The 27285-nt window shown below is 44.5% G+C and overlaps 2 protein-coding genes across 3 annotated transcripts; one reads left to right on the top strand and one right to left on the bottom strand.

Annotated features, from left to right (window-relative positions):
• Window positions 1–659: 659 nt before the first annotated feature.
• On the bottom strand, window positions 660–26250 carry kdm7aa (lysine (K)-specific demethylase 7Aa). 2 transcript variants are annotated; one of them, XM_069164967.1, is made up of 18 exons: window positions 26143–26250; window positions 19084–19169; window positions 18463–18580; window positions 17622–17782; window positions 14910–15051; window positions 14194–14380; window positions 13838–14000; window positions 11729–11816; window positions 11532–11638; window positions 11098–11189; window positions 10799–10885; window positions 9898–10143; window positions 9631–9758; window positions 9108–9244; window positions 8906–9000; window positions 8118–8341; window positions 7652–8001; window positions 660–6938 (listed from the first exon to the last, which is right to left on the bottom strand). In XM_069164967.1, the coding sequence occupies exons 1-18, from the start codon at window positions 26238–26240 to the stop codon at window positions 6850–6852; spliced, it is 2598 nt and encodes an 865-aa protein (XP_069021068.1). In that variant the 5' UTR covers window positions 26241–26250; the 3' UTR covers window positions 660–6849. The 2 variants fall into 2 exon arrangements, with proteins under 2 accessions (XP_069021068.1, XP_069021069.1); XM_069164968.1 differs by having other exon boundaries at window positions 6849–6938; window positions 7608–8001.
• ndufb2 (NADH:ubiquinone oxidoreductase subunit B2) lies at window positions 2403–4039 on the top strand. Its single transcript, XM_069164969.1, has 4 exons — window positions 2403–2488; window positions 2676–2820; window positions 3569–3644; window positions 3933–4039. The coding sequence occupies exons 1-3, from the start codon at window positions 2403–2405 to the stop codon at window positions 3641–3643; spliced, it is 306 nt and encodes a 101-aa protein (XP_069021070.1). The 3' UTR covers window position 3644; window positions 3933–4039.
• Window positions 26251–27285: the final 1035 nt, after the last annotated feature.

Below are 27285 nucleotides of genomic sequence, written 5' to 3'. Positions count from 1 at the left end.
GTTGGCGCGACAGTTTGGTGAAAAAAAAACAACAAAAAAAAGAAAAAAGCAGTTGATGAAAAATGCTCTTTTTTTTTTTTTTTTGAGAAATGGTTGGTTTGCGATGACATCATGCAGTTAGTGTTTGTGGGCGGGCTCTGAGCTGCGAGGGGAGAGGGGCGCAACCGGAGAGAAGCGACGACCAGGCGCCATTAGGTAACGACGTAAAACTTAAAGTCAACGTGTGTTGTGTTAAGACGCGTCCCAACGGGTAAAAAAAAAAAAAGCGAAACGAACTCGAAGCGACACGGCGCCTCCCGTTCACTAAAAACGGACTACCTTGAATCGAGCGATAAACTACGGCTTCCTTTCGTGTAAAGATATCGGTTGTCGTTTGGGGAACAAGATGGCGTCGAGGATTTTTTTTTTTTTTTTTTTTTTTTTTTTTTCCTGTTTGTGCTCGAGCACTTCTGGGCGGCGGCGCCGTGCGCGTTCTCGCCACAATGTTTTTTTATTTTTTTATTTTTTTATTTATTATTTCAATTTATTGAACAAAATCCATATTTACAAATATCATGGCTTGAATACCATCACAGTAAGTCAATAGGAACAGGTGCAAAAAAAAAAAAAAAAAAATAGGACAGATGAACATAATAATAATAAGCCTTTTTTTTTGGGGGGGGGGGGGGGGCTAAAACACATCGTCCTACTGTTTTGACTTTTAACAGTTTTATTCTTATTTTTCATAGAGTTAAACATGATTTTATATTGACAGGAAACACTGTGAACTACACAAAACCCAGGTTTGACCTTCACGTATTTTGATTGTGAATAAATAATTGACCAAGAATCAGAATATTATTATTAACCAGAAAAAAACAAACATCTTTGTTGTCCAAGATGAGTCCATACAAATGTCATTTTGAGACAAGTTGTCTCGTTGTAAAACCAGCCGTGCGGGTAGTATCAAGCCGTGAAGCTTCACAGATGAGCAGCTGAATTAAGTATCATTACAAAGCGCATAATTATTGATTTCAAAACCAAATCGTCGTCTCATCCTTGCCACAATGTCGTTATTTCCTGTTTTCATCGTGGAAAGTTGACGTTTTAAAACCATAACCGCATACAGAGAAGGTGACTCTCGCGCTCAACACAGGTTTTACATTTTGTTTTGTGGAAGCACCTATTGGCTGACAAAAATTAAAAAAAAAAAAAACACAACAACCCACGTTTTCCACAGAAGTGTGACACAGAAGTGCGCTCACTGAAAACCCTCCATCATCTCTAAGGATGTAGATTTGAATGGTCTCTTGTGTGTCCCGGTTACACCAGCACTTATTTTCCCTCTTGACACTTTTCACACCGATAAACCAGCTTTAGACTTTAAAAGTCTCATGTTCAACACAAACTACATCACCGGCTTTGTTTAGCTTTTGACCCCATCTAGTGGACCAGGCACACCATTTCCACAGGTGATGACTAAACTTCATTTAGTTTTTAATGTGGAAATTATATAATAATAATAATAAAAAAAAATGGCTGTATTTTTGTTTTCATCAAGGGGTGGAAAAAGTATTCAGGTTCATTATTAAAGTAAAAGTGCCAACAAGTAAAAGTCCTGCATTCAAAACCAGCAGTAAAAGTGTCAGTATGATTAGAAAAAAAAAAAATACTGCAGTTAATTTTAACTGCTTTATGAGCTGTTTGTTTGTTTAATCTACAGCAGTGCGTCATATTTCATTATAAGATCATATTTTTGTAGCATCAGTGTCCTGTGAGAGCCACGTTTGTCATGTTTTTGGCTTTATGACATTTTTCCAGCTGATCCAAGAGGGTTATTAAATTTTTAAAAAATTCAGAAGTTTAATTTTCTCAACCTATACAGGGAAATTCAGTCATCCCATTTATATAAAACATACAAATTCATCAAAGTCACCAAATCTGGAGGTTTTTACTGGACAGGAAGGATATTAAAACTAACGTTTTCTAACAAATGCAGTGGAGTAGTAAACACTATATTTGTCTCCGAGATGCATCAGAGTAGAAGTATAAAGTATCATTAAATGAATATACTTAAGTAAAGTACCTTAGACTTGCACCAAAGTTAAAATTCACTCCACCACTGGTTTTCATTTATTGTTATTTAACTGTTCGCCTTGAAAGTCATTCGCCAGCAAAAACAACAGGGGGCGCTCTCGGATATAAATGACTTTTTTTTTTTTTTTTCCATTGAGCCAATTAGCACAGCGGAACAAAGAACGTGGTCACTCGCCGTCCAATCACAGACGATGTTGTTGGAAGGTCGTTTATTGACGAGGGGAGAAGGTGACTTCTCGGTTGTCGCGCAGTGCCTCGTAGACATCTTTCCGCATAACCCCTCTAAACACGGGTTTTTTTTTTTTTTTTTCCCTAAATAAGCGACCATGTCTTCTTTTGGAAGGGCCTTCGGAGTCCTTCGGGCGGGTACTCGGCTTTTTAAACGCGGTCCGGGACGGATAACGACGAGAAAGTAAGCCTGGTAGCATCTTGGCTATTGCGTTAGCTTTTACAATTTCTCGGCTGAAATGTCGCGAAGTAAACAACAACAACAACAACAAAACCAGTTAAAAAAAAAAAAAAATCTCACAGCCTAAAACACCGTCTCACATGTTATTTTTTTTTAAAATCTTTTTAAACGTGCACGGTTTGTGTTGCAGGGCGAGCGGCGGACCGCACATCGAGCCCCAGTACCGACAATACCCGCAGCTGACGAAGAAGCAGAAGTTCGAGTCGGAGTTCATCAGCGGTGCCATGTGGTTTTGGATCCTTTGGCACTGCTGGCACGATCCGGACGCAGTACTGGTGAGCAGACCAGTATATTTAATAATCTTGTTTAAAGATGAACCTCACCTGGAAAGTGGACGAGATCAGGCAGCAGGTGGAGGAGGAGGGAGGGGTGGAGGACAGGGGGACAAGAGACGGGACAGCTGCATGGTGGGGGAGACAAGAGACGAGACAGCTGCAGTCAAGTAGGACAGTATTAATTAGCAGCTTTCAGTCTGAACAGGAAGTCACAGAAACACTCCCTTTCCTGTCAGATCTGGTCAAATGTTATCAGATCCAGATGTTTTAATAATGATGATAGTAATAATAAAAAAATAAATAAAAAAAAAAAAGGGGCTCATACTTCTGAATAAACAAAAAAAATATCCAGTGATTGGGCGGTTTTGCAGACGGAAAAGGCTCGTTGATGAGAGAGGTCCGGCTCTGGACAGCATCGTGTTGCAGTCCACTCAAATAAAATGCGAAGTACCGAAAGCTGAAGCTGCAGCGGACACGGGTTCACAACAACAGGACACTTACAGACTTTAAAAAAAAGTTCAGTGTCCTCTTCGGTCACCAGATATGAATATTTACAGAACAACTTTTGGGACGTGGTGGAACAGGAAGTTGTCAGCGTGCTCGTGCAGCTGCGGGGAAACGAAACATCATCTTGAATCCGTGAAACGAAGAGTTGAGGCCGTCTCGGGAGCGAAGGGAGGACCTCCCTGTTGTGGCCAAAGCTGGAAAAAAAACAACAACCAGAATTTCATTGATCCTTCTTCTTCAGGGTCACTTCCCCTGGCCGGATAGTTCTGAATGGACAGACGAAGAGCTGGGCATCCCTCCAGATGACATGGAATAAGGTGACTTCTTCAGTTTCCTTTGCATAAATGAAGACGGGTGCATTTACCAATAAGGACAACCAGGTTTACTTGACAACATGTAATCCAAATGTAAAAAAAAAAAAAAAAAAAAAAAAGGAGCGACAAACGCAGGATCCGAACCTGCTCGTCGTCTTTCAAACTAACAGCAGATGACAACTAACCCAACACTAGTTGTACGTAAAAGTTTGGGTGAATGACATTTTACGTTGACACTCGTATTTGTTTTTGTTCACCGTGGTAAACATGACTGTTTTCTTTTGTTTGCAGATAACCCGCGAGGGATTCAAGCTGCTTAGAAGTCTTTGTGAAAACCTTCAGGATATTCTGAAAGTCATCGCTGTACATAGACGAATAAAATTATCTTTTAAGTTAAAGTGCCGTCGTTTTTAATGGAAAAAAATATTACACCGTAACAATCTGAACGTCTAAAAATGAAACGCGCACGCTGCGAAATTGTTTAAGAGTTAAAAACAGGACGCTCTTGTTGGGCCCAAAAAAACAGCATATTATTTCATTAGTTTTATTTACACGCAATTTTTGAAATGCAGAAACAAAAATGCAACGCATTAACAGTGTCACAGTTAGCCAGTGTTTGTATATTTCAAATCATAAGCCATTTAAAATCTGGAAAAAACATTGCAAGAACCAACACGCATAACACAAAATGCCAAAGAGAGCTGCATATAAACGCAAAAAAACAAAACAAAAGGGGGAGAGATCCTGTACGGCGAATACTACAGCTTATAACAAACCCTGCCTGCGGGCCAGCTCGTGTTTTTCAATGGCTTCACATGCAACGAGTTCAAAGGGTAAAGTGTAGTGTAAGAAAAACAAAAAGGAAATCACTCTTGACGACGTGATTAACACTAATTTAGTAAGTTTGTGTTGGGATTATTTTTGAAGCGCCTCATCCGGGCCGAGTGGTTGATCACAAGTCACTCGCGGGTCGTGCGCACAAGTCAACCTGAGCAAAGCTTTCGAAGTCTCACGTCACGCTCTTAAAGCTACTTGGCAACAGTTCGCCTGGGAGTCACTTACACGGGTGCAACCGACGTCAAGAGAGGGTGGTTTTTTTTCTGCGTTAACGCCGAGCTGCGTTGGGGAGGAAATACCAAATTCGTGTCATCGGTAGAAGCAGCCCAACGATACAATGACTGACCGGTAAATGCTAAAGCACAGCGTATCCTCATGAAAACCACGACCATGAAGTCTTTTTTTTTTTTTTTTTAAGCTATGAAAAACAAACAAACAAACCTCAGCATCCCCAAAAGCAGGAGAGGATTCTCAAAGTCTTGAGTGCTGAGAGCATCCTGTCTGCATCCACGATGTGGCTGGTGGTTAATCGGAGGTTATGTCCATGGCATCATTCCCTGAGAGTGAAGAACTGCGCACCCCGAGCAAAACACACATCTCACATCAGCATCGTTATTCAAAACAAAAACAAAACAAAAACCATCACTCATCCCGTTGGAGTTCCTCAATCGTTGACTTCTGAATACATCAACTACTTTGGGTCGACCACAGTGGCTCAGAATACTTTTTTTTTTTTTTTTTTTTTTAGCTAAATGGTAAGTGGCACTCGTTGAGAACGCTCAGGTGTCGATATGAAAGTTGACCTAACCTAATCTCTATTCGCACATAGCCCAACACCTCTGGCTACAGGAAGAAGAGGAAATCAGAACAGACAAGAATAATCCAACACAGGCTCTATTCAACAGGAGGGAGGGGGGACAAGATCTGTGACAATAGAAGGTCATAAAAGATCTGTAGGTAAACTGCTACTCGACAGATGATCACATGAACTCTAAAACATCCACATTTACAAAAAAAGTGTGTTAAAGATAAAAAAAGAAAAAGAAAGAAAGAAACCCCCTATGAAGGAAAAGAAACAACCTCAGAATAGTTGAGGTTTTAGGGTCAAAATATAATTAAATCATTACCTCTTTCAATTAATAAATACATCATTCAGAATCCATAAAAATAACACGTAAAAAAAAAAAAAAAAAAAAAAATCAACATCACAGATAAAATGAGAAATAAATTAAGCAGGATATCATGCGAGCTGTCTCAGAGCTGGCGACTCGCAATTCCTATTGAAAACAAAAATTCACTGAGAGGCAGCACTTTGAGTGACTTCCTTTTTTTTTTTTTTTTTCTTTTTCTTTTTCTTTTTTTTTTAGCCAGGACTGCTCCGAAAAACAAAGACTCCCGTCTAAATTATTAAACAAAATAGTGCAGATTTGAGAGTAGATGTTTGCACTAAATTGTGCAAAGTCTGTAATGCACCTGTTTTCTACATGCAGAAGAAAAATAGTGCACCTAAGTGCTGCCTCTCGCTCTTTTCCTCTCTCCTCAAAGTCATTATTGCTGGTGTGATTGAGATAAAAGGTGTGTGTATGGGTGGAGGGGTGTGGGGGTGGAGGAGGAGGAGAAGCATGAGTGGAGAACAATAAGCACCATTTTTGAAATATCAGTTCAGCGCCTCCCTCTTTTTAGCACCTCGTTTACCCTCAGAGGGGATCGGGTGAGGGGGGGGGGGGGGGCACAGGAACAAGACCCCCCGCTGGAGATACAGCTCGCTTCCACCTGCTCCTCCATCCTGTTCAGCCATGAAGCAAGTGAAGGTTGTGGAGGGAGGAGGAGGGAGGGAAGAGTGAGGGAAGAGTGCGTTCAGCGGAGAGAGGAAATACTAGCGCATGTGATGCAGATCCACTCCGGCAAAAAGCTTCTTCTTCTTTTTTTTCTTTTCTTTTTTTATCGTTTGTTTGGTAAACCTCCGACGTCTCCTCTGTCCGTCCGAAATGCCCGCAGGAGCTTCACATCGGTCCACCTTTCCGCCGTCCTCTCCGCTTCCTTGTAGCTCCTTTTTTTTTTTTTCCCATTTTGTTCTTGGTGTGCTTGTAGTGAAGTCGTGCACTTGCTTATTTCGAATCCGATACCCTGTCTCCTAAGCATGCACAGTGAACGTGTTTGACGTCGTCACGATTCGTCTCCAGGCAGTGTTCATATTTTATTTTTTTTTTTAATTTATTTTTTTTTTTCCTTCCTCCCGTTCCGACAGCACGGAAAGTGTCTGGTAACAAAATACACAAATGTCTCCTCTTTTTTTTTTTTTCCTCTTGTCTTTTTTCTTCTTCAAGGTGACCCCACCCCCTCCACACCCCCACCGAGATGTTCGTGAGTGTTACACAAAGACGCGACTGTGCCTGTTGAGCTTCAGGATCTTCCCCAGTCGCTGCTTGGCTGTGGCCATCCCTTTTTTGGGCCGTTTGCCTGAAAAAAAAAAAAGGAAAGAAATAAACGAGACGCGAACGTGTTAGCGGAGCTCATTAATCAGCAGCAAACGGTGACAGAACTGGAAATAAGATACGGGAATCAATACGACGTGGTTCACCGGAGCCCAGAAGCTGTCGGGGGAGCTGAAACCCGTTTAAAGATAATTTTATCTTTAAAATTATGAGGGGAAAAAAAGATCTTAATTCACTGGAAGTTTACAAGTTCCCTGAAAATTTCCCTTTAAAATGTTATTGAATTGATATATTGATGATGAGAGAACCGGCTCGCGATACACCCACATACTTTATTGGCCTCAGTTTTAAAAAAAAAAGGGGAAATGTGAATGTGCTCTGAATTACTTTTTCACATTTGAACATATTTCATATTTATATTCAAATTCATTTTACTTCCACATTAATTGCATAATACACTGATCAGCTAAACCACTAAAACCACAGACAGGCGAAGCATTAAGTATGATACAACAGCCCGGTAATAATCCACGTATTCTATGAAGTCTGATCCTTTTCCTACATAATGGAAGGATTTTATGCGATATAAATTCTGCAATAATCCCCTCTGCACGTCATACACCCTACATCTCAGCATATAATGGCTGAATATCATTTAATCCATTCTATTTGAGTAATCATGAATTGCACAAACTTAGATTTGGAGGGACGCTTGCAGCAGTAATCTGATGTCCAAACCTTTTGTGGCCTGATTGCTGATGGGTGGGGGGTTGGGGGCGTGTCTCTTGGAAGGGTGCAGCGGTGGAGACAGTGAGGGGTCACAGTACTGGTAGTCCGTCTCTGGGCTGGGGAGCCCCTGATTGTCCCAGGCCTCGCTGCTGCTGTTGCCCTGGCTGTCCATCGGGCTCTTGTCCCCCTGCAGGCGACGCTGGTGCTGTGCGGCCTCCCGCGGCGACCCCTGGCTGGGGCTCGACCACCAGGGCTCCTGGGGCGAGGCTACCTTCTCCGGCTTGGAGGAGCACAGCAGACCAGCCATAGACAGCATCCCCTGAATGGCCTCTTCTGTGCTAGGTGAGGTAGGACGTTCTCTGCGGGAGGCAGAAAAAAAAAAAGACACTTAGTACTTCGCTTTACGCACACGTGCTACATAACACTTAAAAACAAACTACAAAAAGAAAGTGTCCTTCCACCGTGTTTTTCTCACCGTTTGAGTGGTTTGTGTTTGTGCCTGAGTTTCTGGCCAGACTGGTCCAGCTCTATGGTGTGCCCTGAGCCTGTCTGCCGAGATGAGCCCCGCTCCTCCTCCTCCTCTTCCTCGTCCTGGGAACTCTCCGAATCCTCGTCAGAAGAGGACGACGACGAGGCAGACGACGAGGACGACGACGACGACGACGTCGACGAGGACGACGACGACGACAACGCTTTATGCTACATTGACAGAGCAATTTTAAAAATGGAAGCATTAGTAATGACAGCATGAACAATCGGCACATCATTTCATGTATTACTTTCCGGGTGATGCTCTGTCCCTGCATGCTTTTATTGTGACAGGGTAATTATGTATTTAATACACTGAACATTTCGATTTTAATGTCAGTCTTTGATGCTTCTGCATTGCGACCTTACTTATATTTAACGCCCTCTGAACATTACTCCTAAACTGCTTTCATCCCGTTTTAAATTTTCATATCTTATACTCTTAAAAGTTTAAGGGGCGACTCAGTAACATCTGTAAAGGCACCACAGATTTACCCCGGTGTCAATAACGAGCACCGTCTTTAAAATAAACGAACGTATAATGAAATAAACAAAACGCATAATCGGTGGCAGCATGTGCGCTGAAAGAAAAAAATCAACAACATCGTTACGGAGTTGTGATCCGCGTCGACGTGTTTTGAGCCGCGGGCGACGAGAAACCCACTGAGCCGAGTGACATTCGATGGCGCGAGGCGTCTCGCGGGGTTTTTCCTTCCCGACACGCGAATCGTTTACCTCCGTGGGAGAGTCGCTGTCGGACTCCACGTCCGACACGCTGGAGTGTCCCGAGACGTCTTCCCTGAGTTCGGTCTTCAGCCTCTCCAGACCCCCTGCGACACACGGGAGCACATCAGTTGAACACGTCGACAGTGAACGCGCCCCGCGACGGCGTCTCTGATTACAAACACGGGTCTGACGGTCGGCGGCGGCGACTCACTGAGGAGTGCGGGTTTGTCCATCTCTTCGCCGTCCCGCGTCCTCTCCGTCTTCACGTCCGCACAACTCTTTGGTGGGCCGACAGACGACCGCTCGCCTTCCGTCTTTACCGGGCTGCTACTCGGCCGCCTCAAATCTCTGCGCGCACACAAATATGCGAAGTGCATGTTTACATGGAAGTAAACGGAAATGAACTGCAGAACAGCGGAGTAGAAATATTCTATCGTGTTTTTAAACTGTCCTGAAGAAAGAGCAATAAAACCGAGGTCATCTCTCTTCCAGGTATCGGGTGGTTTCTGGAGTTTGTCATTTAGTTTTAGATAACTTAAAATAAGCTTTTAACTTGAAATCATCAACTTTTTTAATAACATTCGAACAACACTGAACTTTTGGAGTTTTCCTGAATTCCGAGATTAAGAAACAATCAAAACAAATGTTTCCCCAAGTTCAGTTGGATTGATTCGTGCTGCCTCACACCGCTGTGAACGAACACGGAGCCGTTAGTGACGCGTCGACCCGCTCACCTGATGATTCTGCCGTTGACCAGCATCAGCCGGAGGTGGTTGTCCTCTAGGGACTCGGCGGCAGCAGCAGCCGACGCTGTTGACACTTTGTTGAGTTTCCCATGAACCTTGGCACAAAACGCCGGATCCTAATGACACAGGATTCGGAGTCACGACTACATCCTTTAAGTCCACATGTACACGTGCAGGCAGCCTTCGTGCTTTCCGCACTCGGCACGCTTTACAAACCAGACAACGAACACGGACAAACGCTCCTGGTTTGCTCACCTCGTCCAGCGGTCCCACCTCCAGCCTCCTCAGCACCTCCCTGGTGTGCTGCTCCAAGATGTCCAGGTTGGAGGGCACCTTGGGCGCCTGCCGCTGCTGCTCCCTTAGCCGCCTGGCGGCACGTCTCGCCTGCCGCGCCTGGCACAGCTTCTCCAGCGTGGAGCGAGTGGCCGGGCAGCCGTTCGATCCGGACGGCACTCCGCATCCCTGAGATTTCACTGGCTTGCTACCGTTCACCGGTTCCTCCTGCAGGGTTCAGAGGCCAGAAGTGAACAGGGGCTCGAGACCAAAACGCCACAGCAACTTCTTTAACGGTGCAAGCACTTTTAATTAAATGATCTTTTTTGGAAATGTTTTCCCGTTTTAGCCTTTTAAAAAGTTGCGCAATAATCGGATGTCACTGTGGCTGTTCTGTTTGCGCAGAGAAGCGAATCAAATAAAGGAGACAACAGATCTTAAGAGGTAGAGTAGCCCAATTATAGCCCCTAAACAAACATCAATAACGTCTCCCTGTGAGAATGTTAAGTTCTTTAGTCTGGTGTTTCTCTAAGTCTAACAAGAAGTACAGAAAATGTAATACATTTATTTTATGAGTTTTGAGTTATGTCAAACATTACAGGTAAAAGATGTAAACAATCAGATTAGACCTTGAATTCTTGCGACCACATACTTTACTTTTATCTGAAGTATTATTGCTGCTAAATAAAAGGACCTCATCATAGAAAATGATTTTTCATATTTAATGCTCATGTACACGTGTAGCGTCTTAAGACTGAGTGCCCTGAAACGGTTTCTTAAAAAACACAAGCAGCAGTTTACGATATTTAAAACCAGCCTCAGCGCATCGGTGCTTTTCTCACAGGTCTCAAAGGTCAAACTGTCCATCATTTCCTCTCCTTACCTCCAGGTAGCGGATTTCCTTGGTCAGCTCTTTAATGAGATGGTTGGGCCTGATATGGTCTGGTACCTCACTGGTGGGCTCAGTCACCTGCAAATCCACAACAGACCGCATTCAAACGGGAGAAGCGAACAGACGGGTCCGTTGTTCGTCTCTGACGTCCGTCCACGAGATAAGAGCAAACGGGGCCCGTCTGCTGCTGCTGCTGCTGCAGCTCAGCAGCTGCGTAACGGCAACCCGCGAGGACCGGAGACATTCGAGGCAGAAGTCAGGTGCGGGGACACCGACCGGACAACTCTCACCTCTCTTTTCAACCAAGTCTTCAGTGCACTGATTAAAGCCTTGACTCCCTCCACAAGGTAGGTCGAAGGTGGACAGTTGTCCTCACGAAGCTCTGAGGAGACGGAAGGAATAGCAGTCGTCACGCCAGGTCGAAACCAGATAAACACCAGAAAGCATCGAGAGAGGAGGGACATAATTGTGCACTTTTATTCCCATGCTCTCACGTCGGCTTTTAATAGTGAATCAAACGGCAGACTTTCTGTGAAAAACGACATTTAAATTAATTGAGAAGCACATTTTTGATACTTTAAATTTCAACACTAAGCTACAGATGCTCCAATTAACAGATGCATTCCTTCGTCTTTTTTTGAAATGTCCGATATGTCAAACCTCTTGGTTTTTTACGTGCGTTGTCATCTCCGCATCCATGTTTTTATTGACCTTTGACTCTCACCTTTTAGCGTTTCCAGGAGGTTCTTGGCCACATACCAACAGATGGCCTCAAAGTATGGAAACTTAAAGAGGTCCGGCGTTTTCAGACGACGCTCCATTTCGTAACACCTGCAGTAAACGCATTAAAAACCAAATAGTTTAGCGATTACTCCAACAAACGAAAGAAAGATGTCATAAACATTACAAAGAGCTGTTTACCTGAGCTGCATGCCAATATTGAGGTTGTGAAGGAAGTTCCCTCCAAATGCCATGCAATCCTGAGAGGTGAGAACAGCATGGATCCAGCCTGCAGAGGGCGCCAGAGCACAGAGGTTTACTCGGCTGACCCGCTGACTTGACATGACATAATAAAAAAAAAAAATCTGTACAGCAGGACACGCGAGAGCACGGTGATGAAATGCATCTGAGGTAGGACCGGTCTGCACGAGAGGACTTTACCTGGGGAGATATTCACTGGAGAAACATCCCCAGAAAGCCCCACGTGCGTTAAACTAACTTCTTATCCTTCCACTGGAGATTAGGTTGTCTGTGAAAATAACGCTTCCACTGCAGATAAACAAGAGCTCGTGATACAGCAAGCACAAAGTGAGAGAAAGCAGGGTCTGTGGGGAGGGTGGGTGTTGGTGTAAGGCTGATAGACAGGCCTGATAAAGCACTGGCTGACTGACCTACTGTGCTCTCTGACCCCCACTTAATTCCCACCTCTCCACACCCTTTCTGCCAGAAGCTCTCCTTCACAATGCTGCTTGGTCCTTCCGAGAACGCTCGGCCGCAACACTGACTGAGGACGTGCAGCGGCCGACGGGCTGAACTCGGCTTTGTCTGTGTGGATCGCAGCGGGAGAGACAGCGAAGGAACTCTATCGGCTTAAAAAGTCCATTGAGAAACTGATGGATGAATAATCGCATGACCGGACACGTTAGCGTCACTTCGGTGAATTATAGCACGTCCTGCTCTGTTAGTGACGCGAAAGAAAAGCATCTACCTTCTTAACTCAACTGCTAATTAACAACAACAACATTGCAAGGGGAAGGAATGTAAGATTGCAAAATCGCATGCAGGAAAACAAAACAAAACAAACAGCTGCAGCACCAATGCTAGTGTTACATTACACAAGAGCTCAGTTTCTCTTCATTTTTCCATTGTAATCATGATCATTAAGAACTGTTTGGGTTGTTGCTCAGGAAGAAAGTCCCTCTCTGTTATTTTCCCTTGGCAATGACAGAGGACCTTGAAGAAGCCTGTATTTTCCTGGCAGCAGCCATGATAAGAAGGACTATTTTAAACTTTTGAATGCACGTGAGAAAACAAACAGGTCAGCAAAACAGTTAGCCGGGCACCGGCTACAATGACTGAACATCAGCGACACAAACGGCGGCGTGCGAGTGTGGGAAATATATTGTTCTTCGGGACCACAGACTCTCAGCGTGCCTCCGTGACTAACCTGTTTGGTTTGATTCAAGTGAGGTCTGCCTGTGCGTTTGTGTGTCTGCCGGGTGAGTGTGGTTTGTTTGGGCTGCTGTGAAACGCGATCACAGACCAAACAACGCAGACTGAGGTCACGTGAAAAAGTGAGTCTCAGGACAGTGCAAATCATTTAGTAACCGTGGAAACGCGTATGGAGGTCAGCATACACGAGTGCAGCGGTTTTCACTGACCAGTGAAAAGCAGTTACAGCTGTGATGCGAGTCCATTAAAAAGTGCAGAACACTTGATCCAACAGTAATATTGCTGTAAAACACGGCTTGTTTTTGGTCATTATTCTTAACAGTCATTTTCAGCCTCATTATTTCTTCATCTGACCTTGAACATGTCAATTCTGCCAGGAGCCTTTTCCGTTTGAATTGAGAAAAATGAACAAACGGATGCTTTTCGTTGCCACTAAACTATTATCGTTAAATAAAAAAATAAATAAAAAAGGTATTCACCGCTTTTAAAATAAGTCAGAACTTGGAATTTTGATTTCTTCGTTGAACTAAATTGCAATCCAATAATTTGTCTCGTCCTCTCCCCCATGTGCTACCACAGCTCGTTTTCACGTCTCTACTGCCTTCTTTTCTTCTTCTTCTGTTGTTTAATAGGTGACGACAGCCTGCCCACAACTTCCTGTAAATGGTCAGAAAGTCCAAACAATTTAAAAACTACAAACGAGACCCCTTCTTGATCGGACAAAATTTCAGTCTGAGGCACCTTTTCACACGCGCTAATTAGCTTCCGATCAAACATCGAAAAGGGGAAAGAAACCTAAAGTCAGAACCAAAAGGTCCATTAGCTATAAACTGTGTCCCGTTAAAAGACAGCACCGACCTGTAGGGATGAGCAGGGTGGTTCCTTGGGGTACAAGACACTTGTAGCACTTCTCCACTTTGTCCCCAAAGAACACTTCACTCTGATTGGGCGAGGAGCTCCATGCCTCATATAGTGCAAGGTTGGTGGGAGTGGGCTTGATCAAGAAGAAGATCTTCTCACCCTGCGAATCAGAAGAAGAAGAAGAAGAAGAAAAAAAAAGTGTTGGAAGTGATGCTGCACGTAAACACCCACCCACAATCTGAAACGAATGTCAGCTGGAGTTTATAGAGGTGGGAGGGTGAGAGTGTCACCACGGCCAACGCAGCGCCCGCTCGGTGAAGGAATGTCAAGCTCCTTTTAATGCGCACACTTACCCAGAGAACATGATACCAGACGGAGGTGCCGCCGAAGTCTATGTGGAAGTCTGTGTAGCTGTCCTTGACCCCCATGAGGCAGTACTTCTGGACAAAGGGCTTGGGGAAGAAGGAGTCGTCCGGCCAGTAGTTCTCCACCCACGACATCTTCTGAGCCACGTCGGGAACCTCCACCAACTCCGACATCCTGCGGGAGGTTCGAGTGAAGCCATGAAGCAGTTAGGAGGTTATATTACAGTTATTTCAGACAGCACTGATATCATACAATTTAAAACTATCTCAAAGTCCCATTTTTGGATTTCAACTGTGTTCCCTGTCTACGTGCACACGCACACACCTACCGACAAACTCAGAACGAGTCACACTGATACACGCGTGTCATCTTAACGACCGACATGTAATGACCAAAATTCAAATCTTCTTATTTCCTTCATTTCTTATTGATCTGAATGGAAATGGGAATCATCAACAGTGATTAAATTCATATCGTGGACCTTGGAAACAGGAAAAAGTTAATCGGTGCAGTTGAAAGCTCTGGAAAAAGTCTGTGAACTAGTTTTGACAAAGTTGATTAACGGCTGAGGCCAAAATAAAATTACAGGCTACTTAACCCGTTAACATTGCTGCAGACATTTTTTTTTTTTCTGTTCCAGGCAATACTAATTTTATAAAAACCTGTGCTAGCTGAGGCTCTTCCAGAGCGAATAATAGCTTACTTAGTGTCAGAGAACTCCAGGCTGATGAGGTTGAGGACCTTCGGTCGATGGGGTTTGGTGAAATACTTGATAAACTCGTTGAGCTTCATCTTGCTGTCCGCCTGCCGCGCCACATCGATCACGTCGATGACTTTGTCCCCACCTGGAAGGAAGTAGAAATGAGCTCCGTGGTCACACGTGCACGTTCATGAAAAATACCATAAACTTTTTAATTGGCTGCTGAGTGGGCGAGGGGGGTTCACGGAGGTCAGCAGCCTGCTGGCATCTCCGGGGCGCTTTCAGAGATCAGGCCCCGAGGCAAACTGGCATCGATATGGCAGAGCGGGGAGGGGCTTGCAGAGGATGCAAGCGAGACAATCTGTCAATCTGTCCAGACCACCGGTCCCCGAGGAGGGTGGGTGGGTGGAGTGGGTGGGTGGAGGCGAGAGGGCTGCTGCGTTTTTTTTATTGAATGTCTGTGTGTGCGTGGGAGACCTCGAGCATATAGGGAAATATAGAAGTGCGAGAGAGAGAGAGAGAGAGAGGGAGATAGTGCTAAAGCTGTTTACACGTATGAGACAGGAAACAGATGCTAAAAAAGAAACACAGACTCACAGCAACCAGCGAACAGTTGGGACGCTACAAATCAGTCGAGTGACACATGGGCCCGGAAGTAAGACCGGGCAGCAGTGTGTGCAGCAAGACAGCTGCTTGTTGTATTTTCCCCACACCCCTCCCCACACACCTTTTTTATTACCCCCTTTCGCATGCTCGCTCTCTCGCTCTCTCGCTCTCTCCCACACACACACTTGCACTTGCAGACACCTCCGAAGGCCCAGCTGGCCAGCGTCTGATGTCGGGGAACAGCTGGAGTAGAGGCAGTCGGTCACACAGCCGAAGACAAAAGCTGCCTCGAAAGCCAACATCGCCGCGCTCCAACACCAGCTTCACAAACCCTTTTTTAATTAATTAATAAATAAATAAATAAATGAATGAATGAATGAATGTCTCGCATCTACAGCCCCGTCGGAGCAGCTCGAGAGGCACTCGCCCCGCCTGATGTTCTACTGTTACAGCAGCGATATATTACAACACCCAGACATGTTAAAGAGCTCGTTCATTAAGATAATTGTCGCGAATATGTCTTTTGTCAGCGTGCTTGAACCAGGAACTCTTTTCTCAGCGTGTTAATTTGAATCGGTTAGGAAAAGCTTTTCCTCATTATTCATCAACTTATGGAGCAAGACGTTGTGAAATCATGTATTTATTCATCTACGGCCGTCCTCGTACACGTCAACACGATCTTTACTGTCAATGTACCGTTAACAGGATTTAAATATTCTTCTCGCTAACAGTACTATGGAGGAAAAAAAACAAGTCCACAATTTGGTCAGATGGCCTTCCAGACATAAACTGTCGGGAAAAGTCAAAGCCTTTACTTTCCAGTTTCCAGCACCTTCAAATGGTATTTTCACAGCCACACAGATGTCTACTATCTGCCCAACCTTTAAATCCAATATTTGCCCAGACGAAGCATTTACCCAACACACGTTAAAGTCTGCTGCGGGCCGGCAAACTGTGGAAAGGTTGGATTTAAAACGGTGGTATCAGTTTCCCGGCAGAAAGTAGGCACGAAAAGACGCAAATACTTCCCGTCATGCGCGTAATAAGGGAACCTTTTAACCTCTGTGGTGAAGGTTTGAGTAGTGAAATGCTGAACGTGGAGTGATGCGGGTCACAGAGACTTAATCACATCACCTTTTGAATTTCTGTACCTTATCAAATTAAAGTTGATCTGATCACATTTAATACACATTTCGACACAACTTCAACAAATTTGATTCACTTTATGTACACTGGTCAAGACACAAGGCTTTTAATACCTTCTTTTCGTGTAAATGCTCGTATTTCCCTGTCAAAACACACACACACACACACACACACACACACACACACACACAGTCCTACACGAGTGTCGCCACAGGCCGCGTTGGTAGGATAGAAAGCTACCAAAATAAAGCGGCATCTCGGTACAAGCTGTATTCACAGAGGCTCCATCGAGGGACTTCCTCCGAGCATTCACCAACGCTGGGACCAATCTTTGACCACACACCAAGCCGACCGCACAAACGCTGAGGGAGGACATCAGCGTTTACTCCAGTTGTCCCATTGTCTTCCAACTGTAAAGAAACGCAACCCAACACTCGGTCCCTGGTCACAACACCTGTGCCTTGGCTTAATGCTCAATAGGGCGTGGGAGGGAGGGAGGGGGAGAGAGAGAGAGAGAGATAAAGTGAGAGAGGGAGTCTGTAATCTGAACTTAATGATAAAAACACCGGTGGGCTTGGTTAATGGGCTTGTAATAGGAGCTGGGAAGTGGCAGGCTGTTTCAGTAAGGAAGCGCAGTGGTCATAAGGAGGGCAGTGAAAGCTTAGCCGTCACTCATTTAGAGCTCATTGGGCCATTGCCTGATGCCTGATAAGTGCGTTAAAACCCCATGAACCTGGAAACTTGTTCATATTGACACACAGATGGCGCCTGTTCAGCGATGGCCACTTAGCTGGCTGGTGTTGTTTCATGAACTTTTTCAGCAAACGGAGAGCTACTCCAATCACAGAGCTCACGTACCTTCCCCGAAGGATACGCACTAATGTGTTGATGTAAATTAGATGCAGCCGACGGCGACCGTTTCACACTGTAACATAAAGCCTGTTTATTACCGAGCGTCCTTACCCACGTACTGCTCCACGTCTTTGACGGAGAAAGTAGGAGGGGGGAGTCGGAGGCCCAGGCCCTCCATCTCGGTGACCGCGATGGGGTAATGGAAGCCATGTCTCTCCAAGAACCTGGTCGTCACATGCTCACCCTTCATCCGGATCAGAATCTCCTCGCCACTGAAAACCAGATCACACCAAGGTCAGTAAACTTGATCTGTTGACATTTTATGGAAGTATCCACATTCCAAGAAGAAGTAATGCAGCCTGAAATGCCACAAATCAGTGGAGGTGAATGTAATTTGTTTGCGTTGCTCACGGCATTTTAAAAATGACATCCGAGCAGCTCTGCGGGGCTGTGATTAAACACACCGAGAGGATAATCCAAATTATTCCATTGCATCCATTTAAAGGTACCATGATTTACCTCATTCCTCTGTTTGTATTTGCAGTCTGGATGTACATTTTGGAGGTCTTAAGTACTAAAATCCATCTCAATCTAGTTATACGTCTCCTCTCTTAAGCTTGTCTGGAGCGCTACCAAGAACAGGCTGTTTCGTGAAGGTTAATTGACATCACTGAGCCTCTCATCTGATTGGCTGACTCGTTTCTGAACGACACGCAGCCAGGCCAACCCCAGGTTTTCTTGTAGCTTGCGAGCTCCATGACTAAATGACCCCTCAGTGTTTTTTGGTATGTAGAACATATGACAGTGGGGCCATATTGAGGGAGGACAAATGACGTGAGACTGCGAGTCTGTGACCTCACAGGAGTCCAAACAGCGCAGTTGCTGGCTGCGTGCGTTTCTCCGTGTCGGATTTGACAAGCGAGGAAGCTGTCAGGTGTGCGTTGACGTGTACCTGGGGAAGGTCCTGTTCTGGAGCTCCTTGACAAACACTGAGGTGCCGGCCTGCACCGGCTTCGATCCATCGTCCGGCTCCGTGTAGTCGTGCCGGTGCCAGTTGTTGCGCTTTTTCACTGTAGGAAACAAGCGGGTTGTTTTTTTTTTCGTTTGACTGGGTTGTTTCAATCTAATTTCATGCCGCCATCGCACCCTTGAAGCGCGTCCTCCCAACGACATGGGAAATTATGCAGATCACAATCACTTTTCGTGAGGACATTAATTCACTACTCAACCCCTGTGCCGAGAGGTGGAGATGGAGGGGCTTGTCCAATCAAAGTGGAGGGTTTACAACACCATTCAATTAGCCTGTTAATGTCTGCCCTCAGGCCTCTCAGAGGTTAACCCATTCCCCCCTCCCCCCCTACAAAAATCTGACTTGACTTAACACAGCAGAGAGTGGCCCTACTCCCCTGGGACCAGTCCAACATGCAGAGATGGAGGTGGGATAGGGTTGGACGGACAATGTAAGGCAGAGAATCAGAGGACTGTCTGATAAACGAGACACGTGTTAGGACTGAGGGAGGAAGCATGGCGTTAAGAGAGAGAGAGAGAGAGAGGGGGAGAGAGCATTACTCACTCAGGGAGGATCCGTGTTGGGCATCACAGTTGGGACAGTGGTAAACATCGATATCCACAGCATGATGCTCTTCTACCTGTACACAGCTGAAAGAGGGACCAGAGATACAGAGTTAGAACAGAGTCGCACACAAACGGGTTCTTTTGGTCAATAAACAAAAAAAAACAACAACAACAACAACAAAAAAGCCCGTTACAAGATTTTAAACCCAAAGTTTGAAAAAAAAAAAAAAAAAAGAAGTTTGCTATCATAACGACAGTCCACCTTAGTTTAAAAAGTACTTCAAGGATGAATCTGTCATCCAAATAATTGCAGACTTCTAGGACCAATACGTTTGCATTAAAAAAAAAAAACTTTTTGGGATGTTCGCTTGTTGTTAGCGGCACCACAGCTTATTTCTTGAACAGAAATCATGACTTTCAGCGTCCATAAAATGCGAGAGCGCCGATGAATTCAATGATACGCCGTGTTTGTTACCAGAGGAGATGTCAGCAGTTACGAGTGCAAAAACAACGTTCAGTTTGGGGTGAAAAACAACTTTTGCTCTTTTATATTTTTAAAAACAAACATTCAACAATTGCACAAATGTGGCTTCGGTCATTTCTAGGAGAGCTGCTGGGAACCTGAAACGCACTCAAAGCCTTTGGGCAACAGTAATGTAATCGCCAACGCTGCCACCCTCGTCATGTAATTTACTTACATTTGAGTCACGTTAGGCTGAGCTGTAATTCGGTGTCAGCAACATATGTGCCAGAACCACAGAATAACAAATTACAACAACGGCGTCAAAGTAAAGTATATAAAATGAATATCAACAGACTTGACGGGTCAGCAACTGTGTCACGTTTACTGCAACCCCCGACTGTCCTGCAACAGCCAAACCACAGGCACCAACACACATGCATTCCTCTGTTGCATACCAGAGCAGCATGGGTTGAAAAACTACGACAACATGTATATTGTGACAAGACATAAAAACGTTTTACAATCTCATCAAGCTAAAGCTGAACTCCTCACGCAACAGAGGCCAAATGCAATTATTTCATACAAAAATCAAATTTAAAAAAAATAAATCCCACAAATCTGGGCATTTGCCATTTTTCAAACCCCCCCCCCCCCCCCTTCTCCCTCCCCCACCGCCCCGCAGACTCTCGTGATTGGCCTCGAGTTAGCGGCTAACGACAGCATCGTGAAACGCCGTGTAAGCAGTTCGTTGCCGTTGTAACCTCCGTTGTTAAAAGGTGAACGCCTGCAGGAGGGATGGAGCTCACCGCAGCCTGCCATCGCCTTTGATCTGCAAGGAATCGCAGGAAACTGTAAAGGAAATAAAGCGTAGGGCCATTAACTCATCAGGAAGTGGTGAGTTCGTGTGAATGCTTCCCCCTCTCTCTCCCCCCCCCCTCCCCCGATCACCCGTGTGCACCAACAGGATATCAACAGTAGCTCTCTCCCTCATCTGGTTTACCCCATCGAGCCTGATCTAGCTGCACAGCAAACGTCTACCGTGTTGAAAAGGGCTCAAATTTGAGACGCAGAGAAGCGTATGAAGTAGAAAAGATTTCCACTAATTTCTCATTTCTGCGTTCGCCCACAGAGATTCGCTGAACAAATACATCAGTAGGTTGACTCACTGCATGTATGCATCATCGTCGTCGCGTGACAGACGAAATCCTGCAAGCGACTACAATTGTTGTTTTTTTACATCTACGACCTACTCGATTAACGGGAAACCCCAAAATCCCCGCTGTGGTCAGATGGCACTAAAGGCGAGTAAAAGTCCAGTCGAGTTGAGCCGTACAAACCGCTGGAAGAGCGTAATTATTTCGTAGTTATCTGTTTAACAGGTTACTTTTGGGCCAACAACAACCACGGAGAAAAACAAAACAAAACAAAAACAAACAAAACAAAAAAAAAGCAGCTGAAAGAAGCACTCCTGCTGCTGCACGTGAGCAAGCGGATGACTAACAATAACACTGTACAGTGCTTGGCTGTATTACTGGGCCTAGCTCATGTATCAGGAATCTTTGTTCAAACATGTGGCTGTTCGCTGGGGGAAAGCGTGAGTCACGGCCCGCTGCCGTCGGGGTCGGTCGCGATGTGCGGGGGCCGAGAGGGCTCGGCCGAGGTCGACCCTCTCTCTCTCGCCCGGCGCTTTTCCTTCACGCAATGCCACGGTGGGAAATAAGGGCACCGTGCCACATACGCCTGCTGACTCAGCATACGTGTCACCTGCAATTATTGTTTCTTATCAAGGCTTGTGAAACTTATACGGCCCTGAAATAGAGAATAGAAAAAAAATAAAGAGAAACAAAGGGAGGGGGGGGGGGTGTGTGTGGCTCAGCTGAAAGAGAAAGACAGCCAAGTATTTCCTCGCCTTGCTCAAGCTTGATGATGTATTGCATCATCGCAAAGCTGGCGAGTGTGCCAACAGCTCTTGAACCAAAGTGAACCCGATTTGCTTGGAGCGCGATCAGTGCGAGGATCCGATTGGAGACAACCGAACAGACGTCATCTTAGATAGCGTTATCGCGCGTTGTACGACGGCAGAGCAACAAAAGGTCAACGAGTGCAGCCGACGTGTCCCGTACGGATACAAAACAAAACCTTAAATTTCGACAGGAGGGTCGCTCCCTGACGGCATTGCGGCAGATTACCAAGCTAAACACCCCTTCCTGAATGAGAGGCGATGTGTGTACTTGGCTAAACCCCGGCCATCAAAAGCCCCTCTCCCTCCACTTCCTCTCAATGAGGGCCTCCTTCCTGTGTGACTGAGAGGGCTTATTCATTAGTCCATGCACTGTGAGGGGTTCATTGTCCTCAGTGATCAGTGCAGAAACACAAAGGCTGGAGGCGGGGATCGCCATTATTTTAAGCTCTAAATAACTGCTCCGCATGGGGCGGCGACACGCCTACATTAGGGAACTGGCAGATACTTAATGGATGGCTGGTAGAGGTAGAGATGGAGAGGAGATGAGGGTGGCTAAACACACCTGGTTATCTTTATCTACCCTAGAGGAGCACCTGACTCCTCCAGACCTTTTCCTAATGCACTCGGTCAAAGCTTACATAAACAGCGCCGGACTTGGGCAGCAGCGAGAGCCACTGAGCCCTGACGGATGGATAAGAATATGTCATTTTGGCCTTACTGGTTAAATCATTTCAGCGAGTGCGCCGTAAAAGCAACACAATCTTCCTGCAGTGGTTACAGCTTGAGGGAGACGGCGGGCCCTCTCTGTAGTCCGCTGGTAAACAACAAAAGAGGATCGCTTTGTTGTTTATGGGCATCAGGGAACCCCGAGGAGTTTTAACAGCTTAATTGTTTATTGGTGCAGGTTGAGCTGCCTCCAGGCTTCTAGCACTGGGACTCTGTTTTCACACATGTCTTCAACATGGTTGTGCCCCCCCCCCCCCGCGCCCCCGTAAAACCGTCATCCATCCTGTGACTGTCTGCTGCTGACATACTTCAAAACAACAAACTCAGCCTGAACTCACCTTCAGACTGACTGTCAATGAGCAATTCATGAAATACGAGGATTTACAAAAAGGGTTATTGTTCGGACTAAAACAACCAAACTGTTCATACACTTCTTACTCGCAGCATTTCTGACAGTTTTGCATTGATTTGGAATTTAATACGACACAGAGGTCCAGTTACAGATTGTTATTTCTGGAGCAACTTTTGAACCGTGTGGTAGAAATACATCTTCAACATCATAATTTAAACTGACGGCAATCAATACACGAGGCTGTTGACCTCTAATCAACATTGATCAAGCCAAAAGAAATGCAGTTTTCCTGCCCCCGAGAGACGGCCTTCCTAATGAACGTAAACACAGCTCTTAACAAGAGCTATGAGGCTGCTCTTTACTTCGACTAATTAACTTATCAGATGATCTGAAACTTCTCCATCATGGTCAACAGTGGTAAAAAAAAAAAAGAAGAAAGAAGACTCCTTCCACTCGTCCAGCCATCCACTTAACGTAAACACTAAAAAGCCACTCTGTTGAGGCTATCCATCTCTCTTTCGTGTGCTCACGCCCTGTGCGACATTGACGGATCGTGCATTGAACTTGGCTCGCCGGAGCTCCCATCAATCATTCCCCCCGTCCCGTAGAGCCACACCGGTCCATCATCACCCCCACTGTCCATACCTAAAATCAGACAATGAGCTGACCGGAGCGCCTGACACCTACGCTGTGATCTGACTTGACCGACTGAGGATTTTTGTAGCACCCCGACATCCACAGTTTGGCTGAAACTTCTAACAAACACGGGAAACAACCTCTTTACAGGAGCAGGTCTTGCAGGCGAGGTGTAAAACTGTAAACGAAGCTAACTGTAAAAAAAAAAAAAAAAAAACCCATTAGTAATCTAAAACCACACGGTCCAATTGTGGGTTTTACTGCTTTGTGAAGTCCTTCAGGGCAATGGGACCCAACCTGAGATCCAGGACACCCCCAAAGGAGCAGCAATGTAAACCAAAGGGGTCAGAAGGTGAGTAACCAGATAGCAGAGACTCAAAAACATTTACTCCACTAACCATTATTTATATTTTACCCTTTGCTTTTCTGATGCACCCACAGTTCATATATATATATATATATATATAAAAAAAGCAGACTGTCAATCAAACTGATTTATTCATATTTATCTAGTGTATCTAATAATAAATACCACTTTTACAACCCATCTGTCACTGCATTTCAAATCATCACCAGTCAGTCCCTTATAAAACCAGGATATATCTCTATATAATTCTGGTGCTGTAATATGAGACTACGGTAGAGTGGTATAAGAGGAATTTATCAACACAAATAAAAAATGTTCTGCTTCCCAGTCACCTCACTGTTCACTAGTCTGACGCTGATAAAATACCATTAAGGTCCTGGGCTGTTTTGTGCGTTGAGATTCGGAGAGATACAGGTGATGGAAAACAGGACACTCTCCAGAAACCGAGGCAGCGAGACAAAAAGTCCCCCCCAACCCCCCCCCCACACACACACAAACACAAAACCAGCTCACAGCACACTGACAAACAGGCACCGGGTGGCTGAGCTCGTCTCCTTTCCACTCCGTCGACGTGCCACCATCCACAGCCAGAGAATATCCCTTTCCTTCTGGCCCGCCTCGTGGGAAAGAGGCTGGAAATGTGGCCGCTTTTGGAGCTCTGCTGTGCGTGTCTGCTTATTAGTCATCAACGGGGGGAGCGCTCCACAGTTTGTTCCTTTTCTTGCTGGCACATGACACACACAGCTAGTCTTTTTTGGCCCTCATGCGCCACAAATTGTGGCTGCCAAGTTTTTTTGGCACCGCGCTTAACGTACGCAATGGCTTCCGTCATTTCGACACGAGCAAAAACAGGCTATTGTATTCATAAACTGTTGCCGTGGAGATGCGCCCACACAGCCTGACTCGAAAGAGTGAAGAACAAGGCATGTGTAAGATTTGTCCCGGGTCATCTCAGGCTCTTAGAGCCACATAGATAAAAAAAAAGAAAAAAAAAGAAAAGGGATCGTTGCTAAAAGGCAGATGTTGCTGGTTGCCTGTGTCTGACATACAATGTAGAATTTAACAACAGAAATAATACAAGTTCTGTCAGGATCAGACGTAAACAAGGTGAGTTACACCCCCATCCACCCCCGTGATCTGCTAAAAGTCACTATTTTGTGTATATTGCCTAATAGAGGGGCTTAAAGTACAACCTGTATAATTAACTCTGTCGTCCTGAAACTGTACAGAATGAGCTTGAACCCAAAGAGTACGGTCTTCGTCACTATATCGGACGTGGATTGCAACATGCATTACTGAAATCCTGACATTGTGGGCAATATGTACACATACACACCACGGGGTTGCATTACACAACAATAAAATTCCCGTAATGATTTTGACAGCCGCCACCCACACACAGCATGAATCATCAAAGTCTCTATGACAACAATGGCCCACTTTAAATCAGTTATGAGAACAGGACTGTAGAAAATGAGCCAAAAAAACCCCCAAAAAAGACCATCAGCAGTAAAACAGGGACATGTGCCTGCATGGTACCTTTAAATAGTCCCCCTGTCCACCACTAGGGGTCCCCTGCCATGTGCCTCCTCTGCTTGAAAAGGGGGATTTAAATTTCTAAAGCTGTCAATCAAAAGCCCAACCATAACAAGCTCCTTGTTCACCCACCATTCACTTTCCAATCAAGCAAAGACCTCCAAACAAAACAGCATGCCAAAAAAAAAAAAAAAAAAACCCACCAAGTTTACACGCACAGTTTCAAAATGATATAAAATAAAGAATTAATATGATCTAAATCAGGGAGCTACAACAATAAACTTCAAAATTGCGTCCAAACAAAGCTGATTACGAAACGCTGCCGATGAGATTAACAACGTAAAAGTACAACAACAATGCGAGCTGCCATTACCTCGAATAACCCGACTTCGTGAGCCAGATTGTGAGCTCACTACTGACATACTGCGACTGGTTCAACTGGCTCTTAATGCATTAAATCAGAGAAAAACCAGCATTAAACTGAACCTCTTAAATCACGGTGAGGAAAAAGCAAAACACCGCGACCCTGTCAAGCTTTTTTTTTGTTTGTTTTTGTTTTGGCTCACTCAGGTTTTGACAGACACAAACCTGCGACCCTCATATTAAAAAAAAAAATTAAAAAATTAAAAAACTATTTTGGGGCTCCGTTTGAGTCGATATCGATTTACCAACGTAATTGCAAAAAGCGGGACACTGAGTCGCGTGTTTCAAACTAATCTGCGGGACGACGGGGTGCGTTGAAGCATTTAAATCGATTTATTTATTTATTTTTTATTTTTTTTTTAAAGATAACGAAACCTCACTTTCGCTCGTAAAGTCAATAGACGGTTTAAAACCCCCGTCGCCCACCGCTAGCGTTAGCGAAGCTAAGTTAGCCACCAGTCCCAACACCGCTTTTGATAATCGTCGCCTTTCCTTTAAAAAAAAAACAAAAACAACAAAAAAAAAAAAACAACCGGTGTTCGTCGCGATTCGGTTGACCACATCTCGCCGAGGGCGTTACGGCCGACGTACCTGCCGTGAAACCAGTCTTTACAGATGTCGCACTCGATCATAAACCGGCTCACATCGTAGGGCTGCCGGCAGACACAGTACAGCGGGGCCGCCGCCATCTTCCTACTGTCCCCAAACAACGCAGGAATGAAAGCGGGGCGGGGATTTAACCCTCCGTCCGGAAACACCCGAAGCGGGAGAGCCGAGCGCACACGAGCTCCGCCGTTCGAGGCAATCCCACCTCTGACGTCACTTTCCAAATTATTCATTTCCATTTTGGTAGCGGAGGCGCACCAACAATAGACACAAACTTTTTTTTTTTTTTTTTTTTTTTTTTTTTTTTTTTTCCAACAAAGGAATTACATAATGGTTTTTGTTTTAGGCATTTTGTTCGTGTTACAATCTTCGATTTGTAATCAGCAAAGTCATGATTTTTAGAGTAAATAAAGGAAAATTGTGAGCGTGGCAGAAATTTAAATTACATTGAATACATATTGTTTCAGCTAGCTTTATGTTTAAGGAAATTTTAAAAACGTTATTTTTTATACATTTCTGTGGAATTTTTTCACTTAATCCACCCAGCCTATAATCTATCATTACAAACTCATGAAGACCCTCCAAGAAGTTTATCTTAAATATTTGAATAAATAATTTAAAAAAAAATGTAATATGCAAGTTTGACCAATATGCGCAAACGCATATGACTGCATGTATATATTATATTTCAGCTTTGTGATGATGTATTTTCCAACTCATCCCAGAGGATTTTTGAATAGTTTATTTATCTTAAAAAGTAAACTCATTAATGAACATGTAATACTTGAGTTTATCATTAACATCAAATTCATAAACAACAAATTCTGAGATATAGATTTTTTTTTTTTTTTTTTTTTTACTGGATAGCAAGGGTATGAAAAACTGTAATCTTATAATAAAGTCATAACTAAAGTTGTCAGACAAATGTAGTGGAGTAAAAAGTACAATATTTCCTCTGAGATATGGAGGAGTAGAATTATGAAGTTGCATAAAATGAAAATATACTCAAGTAAAGTACAAGTAACTTGAATTTGTGGTTAAATATATTACTTGAGTAAATGTACTTAGTTACATTCCAACACTGCAAAAAAAATTATCAAATTTTGTTAAACATTATGTAAAAGGTGT

Source organism: Embiotoca jacksoni, unplaced genomic scaffold, assembly GCF_022577435.1.
Source record: "Embiotoca jacksoni isolate LCO1_2020_lvr unplaced genomic scaffold, fEmbJac1.0.p SCAF_32, whole genome shotgun sequence".
Taxonomy (NCBI): Eukaryota; Metazoa; Chordata; class Actinopteri; family Embiotocidae; genus Embiotoca; species Embiotoca jacksoni.
The sequence above is the reverse complement of the archived record's forward strand: the minus strand, read 5'-3'. Positions and strand labels throughout refer to the sequence as shown.

What these genes read in the sequence shown, in the direction of transcription:
- ndufb2 (XM_069164969.1), top strand. Translation starts at nt 2,403, where the DNA reads ATGTCTTCTTTTGGAAGGGCCTTCGGAGTCCTTCGGGCGGGTACTCGG. An exon ending in GGACGGATAACGACGAGAAA is followed by an intron (nt 2,489 to 2,675) that starts GTAAGCCTGGTA and finishes TTTGTGTTGCAG; the next exon opens with GGCGAGCGGCGGACCGCACA. An exon ending in ACGATCCGGACGCAGTACTG is followed by an intron (nt 2,821 to 3,568) that starts GTGAGCAGACCA and finishes CTTCTTCTTCAG; the next exon opens with GGTCACTTCCCCTGGCCGGA.
- kdm7aa (XM_069164967.1), bottom strand. Translation starts at nt 26,240, where the DNA reads ATGGCGGCGGCCCCGCTGTACTGTGTCTGCCGGCAGCCCTACGATGTG. An exon ending in CAGAACAGGACCTTCCCCAG is followed by an intron (nt 17,783 to 18,462) that starts GTACACGTCAAC and finishes TCTGGTTTTCAG; the next exon opens with TGGCGAGGAGATTCTGATCC. An exon ending in CTGGAGTTCTCTGACACTAA is followed by an intron (nt 14,381 to 14,909) that starts GTAAGCTATTAT and finishes AACCTCCCGCAG; the next exon opens with GATGTCGGAGTTGGTGGAGG.